Raw genomic sequence first — 8,875 nt, 5'->3', positions numbered from 1 at the left:
TGCTCTCAGGGGCAGCAGTGGGTCCTGGGGTGCCGGCAGGCACCGAGGTTCAGCGGGCTTCAGAAGGCTTCCAGCAGGCAGCACATGCAGAGGCAGAGCTTGGAATGGCTAGTAGAGGGGGAAGATGCAAAAGAGCTGGGAAGGGGGTTTCAAGCAGAGGGAACGGCATGTGCAAAGCGCAGAGGCACGCCGTGCTGCAGCAGGAAGTACAGGTGAGGCCCAGGGCAGGGCAGGCTCAGGGAGGGGGAGTGGGAAGGTGGGAATGAGACAGGAGGGCCGTGGGCCTCGCGTGCTGCACGGGGCCAGCAACTCTCCATTGCCCCCTGGACACCAGCCCGGCCTCCCCGACAGGTCCCGGCAGCTGGCATTGAGGCGAACATACCTGTGACCTATGCAATTGGCAGCCAGAGGGGAGACAAGATCACTGGCTGTCAATTCATAGGTCAGAGCCCTGTGCACTCGGTCTCCGCAACCTGCTGACCGCCCACCGCCCTTGGCCATCCTGGGCCTGGGGGCGCAGCCACGGAGTCCCTGCTGGTCTGCTGGGCGCAGCCTCCTCTCCGCCTCCACGGGGACGGGCCCCCACCCCAGATAACAGCAGCCCCACTGGAACGAGTGGGCACTTCCACATGGAGTTGCTGTTACAGGGGGTGGGAGCCACTGGAGGCAGCTCTTCTTGGGCTGAGGTCTGGGGAGGGCCCCGCACCCATGACCTGGGCCCCTGGGTCCTCGGGGCCCTGGGTCCATGGCCTTTTTATTGAGGCTCCTTATCGTGCGGGGCCCACTCCTTCTCTGGGCGAAGTCCAGGCTCAGCCCCAGATCTGCCCACAAAGCCGGGAGTGGCCCCGACTTCCACTCCGGCGCAGCCTTTGCCCCCCTGACACCCACACCCTCTGTCCCCAAGTTCCTTGTTTCCTCGTTTCTTTCCCAACCCGAGCTGGGCCCCAGTTCCAGTTTGGCTGCTGTGCCTCCCTCCTCTGCCCTTTGCCCACCCTTCCTGCCGCAGCCACAGGGCAGAGGGCGAGGGATGCCTGGGCCTGTCGTCCCCAGGGACCTCCAAATGCCCAGATTCCGTAGGAGATGGCCCTGTAGAAAGGAGACAGACACGGGGATGGGCGGGTGAAGGGGAGACAGAGAGAGTGGAAAGAGACAGAGCAAACAGGGGCAGAGAAGGGGGAGCGGGAGGGAAAGGAGGAGGCAGGGAACTTGAAAAGATGCTGATACACAAACCTGCGGGCAGGATGGTAAGAACAGGGCTGTAAGCAACCACCCATCTGGAAAAAAAAAACACTTAGCACCTCGGTGGCCCCGGAGCTGGGTGACCTTGACCATGTGGCCGCAGCTGGTTCCTCATATGCTTTAGGGCTGTGAGCGGTCCTGCACCCCGGCCTAGACTGGTGGGCACCCTCCCTTCAGCCCGTGGGTCTGTCCCTGCTGCAGGGAGAGGAAGGAGCTGCCGGTTGGGGTCCCTGCACTGGCCCCGGCCCCCAGACCTTTCCTCTGCAGTGTTTTCTCATCCCCCCAGGCCGGCTCTGGACCACCAGGCTTGAGTGACAGGTTGCTGCTGAGGGGATAGTTCAGAGACCCCAAGGAGAGGAAGAGGAGCTGGGGCTCTGAGCTCTTAGAGTCGGGCCACCCCCCACCCCGTTTCCCTGTGTGGATACTGGCCCAGAGAGGCCGAGGTGGCGGCCCAAGGTCACAGAGCGGGGCCTCCAGGTCTGTCCTGCATGGCAACCTCCCTCAAGTGGCGTCTCCCAGGATGCGGTCAAGTGGGCTGGGGGACCCCAGGCTGGAGGCCTCTGCCTGGGAAGGTAGGCCTGTGATGAACACACCAGAGCTAGGTACCCCCTCCCAGCAGCCCAGCATGCCCTCCCGAGGACGCAGGGGCACGACCGAGGGCCCCAACCGGCGGCAGCATCACGGGGATGCCACCGCCACCAGGGTCCCGCTCCCTCGCCCCAAGGTGGACGCTGAGGCCCAAGGGTGGACGGGAGTTGAGATCACTAGCCATTGCCTAGGTCGCTTCCTTTCTTCCTCGAGGGGCTAGGACCCTGCAGAGGGTGGGCTGAGTGCCCGGGGCAGAGGGGCTGCAGGCTCTTACCTGGGTGCGGGCTGGCCCTGGAGGCACAGGAGGAAGTGGGCCCAGCGCCTTTTGAGCCGTTGGCCCAGCCCTGGTGGCAGTTAATGATTATCCTGCCGCCTGTCAATACGGATCACAGTGCAGTTCGAAGGGCAGCACACCCTGGACTGTGCCCGGGCAGGGGGGCAGCGCCAGGAAGCATCAGGCCAGGCCCATCTGCCCTTCCGTTGGCACCAGCCCACAGCCCATCGCCCTCCTGGCACCCTCTGCCCGCTCGGCCTCTGCCCCAGGTGTCCATGCCCAGCGAGGATCCCGGGCCCACCAGGACCCAGCTTTCACCCTGTTCACGTGGTGCCATGTCTCCCTCACTGCGAAGGGGGCACCAGGGACAAAGGGGAGCTGGGGGCACTTGCGAACCAGAGGGGTCTACAGATGGCCCTAGTGAGGTGAGGTGCTCTAAACCTGTGCCTCAGTTTCCCCACCTACCTCAGCGCAGCGCTACTGGGGAGTGGGCAGGGCGGGGCGAGCGGAGCAGCCCTCTTCCTTGTTCTCAAGAAACAAGTTGTGTGTGGGGGGTGCGGACAAGGGTCACTTTCCTGACCCCGAGTTTCTCCGCTGCCGCCCGTGGCCCTGCCCTCCAGCGCCCTGTAGCTGGGACCCAGGACAGAGGCTCCGGCCACTGGGGATGGGGGAGCAGCCTCCAGAGGCCAGCCTTCCAGGAAGGGCCTTAACTGAGCCCCCGGTCCTTGTACGTCGGGCAAGGAGGATCAGGAAGGAGCTGAGGCTGAGGCCAGAGGCACAGCCTCGGGTCCCAGGGCAGGGCCTAAGCCTCCTGCAGCCCTGTGCTCGGCCCAGCACCCTCAGCCGCCCCTCACACCTGGCCCCAGGTAAGGCCGGACGCTGGGCTCTTGCAGGGATGGAGCCAAGGACGTACTCTGGGCAAGGAGGCCTCCAAGGGCCGCCCCGGCTCCACTCAGCTCCTGCCACGTGAGAGGGGCCAGGGTGGCAGGCCCCTGCGAGGGTGGTGAGGAGCCCAGGGCAGCAACTCTGATCCACTGGGTGGGGTGGGTGGAGGGGTGGCGAACCCTGGCGGTGACAGGGGAGGTGCTGGGTGCAGAGGTGGGAATCTGGGTGCCAGCCAAGGCCAAGGCTGAGGCCGGGACAGTGCAGGTAGGCAGAACAAGGGGCCGGCGGCGGGCAGTTTATTCCACGTCATGCAGACACTGACCCACACGCTCCGGCGATTAAAAATCATACATTGAACCACACGGCGTCTTTCCCCCCACGTCCCCAGAGACATAGAAAGACACTTGGCTGAGTGGGGTTGGGGTCCAAGGGTCCAAGAGCCTCCGTCCTGGGCCCAGGCAGCCGTGTGGGCCCGGGTGGTGATGTGGGTCCTGGTGGTGGGGCAGTGTCCTTTCTCCCCAGAGAAAAGTGCAGAGACAGGGCCGAGGCCCAGGCAGGAACCCACTCCCACGGCGACGCAGCAGGCAGGCCAGGCGCAGGGTCCTTCCGATCCTTCCTGAGGGCCCGGCCTGCCAGGCTGTCCACGCTCTCGGGAGGCACGGGACCCGAGGTGCCACTGGCTGGCTGGGCCTGCTGGGCGGGCAGCACCCGGGAGTCTGGCACCTGGTGCTCAGTCCTGGGCCTCCGACCGCCACTTCTGAGTGTGGTCCTTGTGTGCGTCGGGGAGGATCTGGTTGCGCATCCCCCCGAGAAGGTTGGACGTGGCCTCCGTGGCCAGGATGAGGGGCCTCACCACCGTTGGGGGCAACTGGCGGATCACGCCACCCACAGCACCCGTCAGCCCCTTCTGCTCATGACCCCGAGTCGCCACGTCACAGAAGGTCTGGGCCGTGTCCAGGAGGCCCTGTGGAGGGGGGAGGTCAGTGCCGGTCGGGTGGACAGTGGGTGTGGGAAGATGGGGAGCAGGCTGGGCCTCCTTACCTCTCGAACAGTGTCGTAGGCCTTGGCCACACCCTCCCGGAGGTCAGCTGGTTGCTGGCCCTTGCGCCTCCGCACCGAGCGCTTGTCCTGCAGGGAGCGGGTGATGGGGGCCGCCGGGGACAGGATGTCGTACACCGTCTCGGCTGTGGCCTGGGGAGCACAGGGGACACCAGTGAGGAGAGGTGCACAGGGCAACATGATGGACCCCCAAACCCTTGTCCAGGGGACCCCTCTGCCCTTCCTCCACACCTGTGCTTTATGCCAGGGCAGGTGGCCTGCGTGCCTCCTCAGGGTGGCTCCTTCCCACCCAACCTTGACTGACGGTGCCACACTCCAGCTCACGCCCTGGGGTGGCCCTCAGATGCTGGCTTATCCCTCCAGCCTCCGCCCTAGAGCCCTGCCCCTGCCCTCATGGGCTGGACAGCAGGGCACAGGAAGCACCCTGATCCCCAGCTTCTGCACGCTCATCTGCCATGACCACCCACCACACCTGCGCATCCAACCACCATCCCACGGGGCCCACTGCAGGAGCTACTGCCCACAGGACAGCTCCCTGGGGCCCACCAGGGCCTAGCAAGGTGCAGGGCCGGCATGAGCCAGGGCTCGTCTTGGTCTTACTTTCCAGTCTGCAAAAAGCCCCCTTCCCTTCCTGTCAAGACTTGGCCATGAGCAGAGACCCAGTGGGCTACAAAGATGGGAGGCACTCAGCCTCCTGCATGGGGGCCGCAGTTGGCTGGGGCAACCCGGCTGTGGGCCCCAGCCAGATGCTCACCTCTCCCCACTCTGTGAATGTTCCTTAGAAAATGTTACATACGCCTAGGCTATCCGCCATCAGCAGAGCCTTGGGGACGGCATGGGCCACCACGGCAGACCCTCCGCCCCGCACAGCCAGGTGCCGCTCACCTGGATCGCCTGCACCAGCCTGTTACTGAGTTCCAGGGCAGCAGAAGCCGTCGACGAGCCAAAGGAAGCTGCCCCCCGTTGCAGCCCCCGCATGAGGCGCCCGTCCTTCCGGTACTGCTCGATGGGCAGCCACAGGAGGTCCCGGAACCCTTGGACTGGGGAACAGGGGTCATCAGAGGTGCCCGAGGCTACAATGCCCCCACCTTCCTCCTCCAGGGCCTCCCCTACATACTACCAACGGCAACGTCTAGGGTGCCCAAGAGTGTGGGCCGTCTCCAGACACTTACAGAGCTGGACAACTGAGTGCATGGGGCCCACTCCCCGCAGCAGGCCGGGCAGCTGGTTCTTGCGGATGTCCTGCAGCCATTCGTTGAGAGCGTAGCCCAGCACCTTGTCCACACCCAGGAGCCTGGGAAGGGAGAGGAGGAGGGCAAGGTGGGGCAGAGCCAGACACTGAGGGGTCACAGAGCCAGGAGGACCTGAGGCACCTCAACTACCCATGTTCCCACCCAGCCCTGTGTCGGGGGTGGGGGGCTACTGCACCCATTTTACAGAGGAGAAACTGAGGTCCCAGAAGGTTGATCTCCTGGCCAAGGCCACACGGCCAGTCAGGGACAGAGCAAAGGGGCTATCAGGGCCCCGGAGAGAGGCTGGGGGTGCTAGAGCGCGAGGCGGGCTCACCCGTGCCGGCAACAGAGTCGCTTTAGCTTCAGCTCAGAGCAGTTGAGCTGGGCCAGGCCGACGAGGAGGCCAGTGAACGTGCCCTGGGGAGGGAGAAGGGGTTCGGGTTTACACGATGGGGCATAGGGACCTGCCCAGCCCACAGGAGGCCGACTCAGTGGCTGATGGAGCCTGGATGCAAGCCCTGGCCTCCTGGGCCCCAAAGAACAGGCCACACCTGAGCAGAGCGGGGACCCCCTCAGCCATGGCGCCCGACGGCCCCACTCACCACCTGGTCCATGCTCATGTGCTTGCCGTGGTAATCCAGCCAGATGGGCACCTCAGATGTGAATCGAAACTCCCTGGGGATAAGGAGCAAGGGCCCTTTAGTCGCTGACCTGGCCGGGTGCAGCCCGCCCAGGCCCAGCCCAGGCCTCACCGGAAGTAGATGGGCTGCTGCTCAGAGGAAGCGCCTTGGCCACCACCTGCGGCCTCCTGGGTGTCGCTGGTCTCCACGCCCTCAGGCTCCCCTTCCTGGGGGCTGCTCCCCTGGGCTCGGGTCTCAGGGTGCGCTGCAGGCGAGACAGACCAGGGGTGGGCCCAGGGAGGCATGGCAGAGGAGACCAGGACCCTCCCCTACCAGGCCCAGCCTCTCACCCTCGGCCGAGGTCTCTGCCGGGACCATGGGGTTGATGCCCGCCGCTAGGCTGGTAAAGTAGTCCTTGAGGAAGAGCAGAGCGTCCTGTGGAGCCAAAGGGTGGGGCACAGGTTGGGCTCAGGGGCTCGGCAGCAGGGGGCTCACGTCAGCCTGCCCCCACCCAGCCACTCACCTGGTCCACATTGAGCCGCAGGGGCATCAGCGAGACCCGGAGACAACACTCGGGTGCACTGGGGTTGGTCATGGGGACCACGTGCAGCGCTTTGATGGTGAGCTGGGGACAGAGGGTGACCCCCAGGCTATTCCGTCAGCTGAGCTGGCCGGAGCCTCACCACCCTCCCATGCTCCCAACAACCCAGGTGGGTGTGTGTGCGTGTGAGTGCCCGCGGGAACAGGCGGCCCATCCCTGCCAGCGCGGCGCTGCCCACGGTACCATGTTGGAGTGGGAGCGCCGCGGCATCCGCTCACTGGTGTATAGGTACAGGAACTTGTTGATCTTGGAGGAGGGGAGCCGGTCCCGGATCTCCAGCTCCTGCACGATGAACACCTGCCGGGACAGCGGCTGCTCCTCCAGCTCCTTGTCTGGGGCCACAGGGCCTGGGGCCGGCTCCACGGGGTACACCTCATGCTGGAAGCTGACCTGTGGGGAGGATGGAGGCCGGAGCCAGGTCAGCAGGGCCCGGACACGGACAGAGGGGTTCACCCCGGGCCCCTCCTCTCCCAGCCATCCCCCTGCACACAGCTCCATCTCAGACCCACACGGCTGCTGTCTGGACATCTTTATGTGGCCATCCCACAGGTGTTTCAAACCCATGCGGTCAAAGTGGCCTCTTGACCTCCTCCCCGAATCTATCCGTCTCTATTCCCACAGCCTCCCACCTGCCTCGTCACCCTAAGCATAGACCCTGGTCCAGCCCTCACTCTCCAACCTCTCCATCACCAGGGGCGTCAGCTTTGTATCCTGAAAACATCTGTAAAATTCCCTCCACTAAGTAGTTCCCACGGGGTCCTGGCTGAGTGGCAGGGACGGGATGGCCTGCTGCTGCCCCCACCCCAGCCAGCCCCTTGCACCCCAACCCCCAGCTCACCTTGCTGAGCTGGATCTCCATGAAGACCTGGTGCTGCCTTCCGCTGCCTCCCTGCATGCGCCAGGAGTTCTGGGGCCGGTTGGGGCCAGAGCAGCGAGAAGGGGAGCCCCTGGGGCCTGTGAGGCCAACTCTTGCCCTGGGAAGAGGGACAGGGGACAAGCTGACACAGGGAATATCCTTTCCTCACCCCTCCTCTCTGAGCAGGCCTTGCAGCCTGTGTGGGAGACCCTCTCCTGGGAGGTGGGTGGGTAAGGAAAGAGGAAGAACTGAGGCCAGGAAGGTGAGGACAGTTCAGGATTACCAGCTGCTGAAGGTCAGGGCTGGAGCCCCGCCCAGGACCCATCTCCTGGGGGGGGGTGAACCCCATTGTCACAGCTGCCACCTGCTCTCGCTCCTTCTTACCTGTGACTGGGGTGGGGGCCAAAGTCTCGACCCCCATAGAGATGCCAGACAAGGGAGACCTCACGCAGCACCACACGGGTGCTGGGCACTGGGAAGTGGGCAGGCGCCCGCAGCAGGTCGGTGCTGCCCAGCGGCCGTGAGAAGTGCCCGTCCTGCACGGTGATGGGGCCTGGATGCAGCTGGGTCACCACCGGCTCCCCATCCAGGGGCTGCAGGGAGGGGGAGCACGTGTGGCGCAGATGCCTTCCCCAGGCCAGGCCACCCCCACCCGTTCCTCCCTCTTCACATCTCCCTCCCCGTTTCCGACAGAAGCTGACCCTCAGGGGCCACTGTCCCCACAGCCTGTGTCTGAATACTCCATCTTCGATGGAGCTGTGTCCCTTGCACCTGCCAGCCTTGTCTCCCTGGACCTGGGTCTTGCTTGCATGTGACATTCCCACTGGTACTTGGGGGCCACCTGCCCTCTCCCCCGACTCTGATGTCCCGGTCCCCTGCCCAGGACGCATGCCTCTCCTCCTGCAAAGCCCAGGCTCAGGGCTGCCTCCCCAGGAAGACCCTCCCAGCCTCCTGCCTCTCCCACATCCTGCCCCTGCCCAGCTTGCCCACCGCGTACCGGGATGCCCAGGCCAGGTGCATCGAGGATGCAGAACTCGTCACTGTCCAGGGTGTCTCCATCCCCCTCGTTTTCCTTTTCACCTTCTTCGGCCTCTGAGCAGGACCCCAAACTTCCAGCAAGGACCCCCACAGAGGGTAAGGGCGGCTGGGCCCCACCCCGTTCACCTGGGAACAGGTAGACCGACACGGGCGAGGCCTGAGGGAGCGTACCACCTGTAGGAGAGGGAGGCTGGTTTGGGGGATGCCCGACACGGTGCTGATTGTGTCCGGTGCCCCCCAGACGCCCCGCCCCACCTGAAGACTGGGTCAGCTCCCGCAGGCTGCGCTCGGTGTCCAGGAGGGCGTCGGTCAGATCCCGCTGGTTGATGAGGGCCGTCTCCACTGGGGGGCATGAGGGCAGGGAGGCGGGGCTCTCGGAGAGCTGGGCCAGGCAGGGGAGGAGGGATGAATGAGTGCCAGGAGGGAGAGCAGGCCCCAGGGCTCCCCCCAATGCTAGGCCCCTGGGGGACCGTGGCAGGGGAG

General features: G+C 65.2%; 2 protein-coding genes across 2 annotated transcripts in view; both read right to left on the bottom strand.

Annotated features, from left to right (window-relative positions):
* Nucleotides 1-26: 26 nt before the first annotated feature.
* LOC102752302 lies at nt 27-1,602 on the bottom strand. Its single transcript, XM_006771721.2, has 2 exons — nt 1,231-1,602; nt 27-1,086 (listed from the first exon to the last, which is right to left on the bottom strand). Exons 1-2 carry the CDS (start codon nt 1,330-1,332, stop codon nt 109-111), a joined length of 1,080 nt encoding a protein of 359 aa, XP_006771784.1. The 5' UTR covers nt 1,333-1,602; the 3' UTR covers nt 27-108.
* Nucleotides 1,603-3,269: 1,667 nt separating this feature from the next.
* The window catches only part of ATG2A (autophagy related 2A), a 17,951-nt gene continuing 12,345 nt past the window's right edge, over nt 3,270-8,875 (bottom strand). The window contains exons 29-42 of the mRNA XM_006771720.2: nt 8,648-8,797; nt 8,352-8,566; nt 7,739-7,947; nt 7,337-7,472; nt 6,682-6,888; nt 6,421-6,522; nt 6,248-6,332; nt 6,030-6,162; nt 5,880-5,952; nt 5,612-5,694; nt 5,218-5,339; nt 4,931-5,085; nt 4,028-4,177; nt 3,270-3,950 (exon numbers count right to left, since the gene is read on the bottom strand). Coding sequence (XP_006771783.1) covers nt 3,717-3,950; nt 4,028-4,177; nt 4,931-5,085; nt 5,218-5,339; nt 5,612-5,694; nt 5,880-5,952; nt 6,030-6,162; nt 6,248-6,332; nt 6,421-6,522; nt 6,682-6,888; nt 7,337-7,472; nt 7,739-7,947; nt 8,352-8,566; nt 8,648-8,797 — 2,054 coding nt within the window. The 3' untranslated portion in view covers nt 3,270-3,716. The remainder of the gene's footprint in view (nt 3,951-4,027; nt 4,178-4,930; nt 5,086-5,217; nt 5,340-5,611; nt 5,695-5,879; nt 5,953-6,029; nt 6,163-6,247; nt 6,333-6,420; nt 6,523-6,681; nt 6,889-7,336; nt 7,473-7,738; nt 7,948-8,351; nt 8,567-8,647; nt 8,798-8,875) is intronic.

Source organism: Myotis davidii, unplaced genomic scaffold, assembly GCF_000327345.1.
Source record: "Myotis davidii unplaced genomic scaffold, ASM32734v1 scaffold425, whole genome shotgun sequence".
NCBI lineage: Eukaryota > Metazoa > Chordata > Mammalia > Chiroptera > Vespertilionidae > Myotis > Myotis davidii.
This window is presented reverse-complemented; position numbering and strand designations above follow the sequence as displayed.

Bases quoted from the DNA above. Each gene is read 5' to 3' on its own strand.
- LOC102752302 (XM_006771721.2), bottom strand. From the start codon at position 1,332: ATGGTCAAGGTCACCCAGCTCCGGGGCCACCGAGGTGCTAAGTGTTTT. The intron at 1,087-1,230 runs GTTTGTGTATCA...TCCTTTCTACAG, and splicing joins TCTTACCATCCTGCCCGCAG to GGCCATCTCCTACGGAATCT.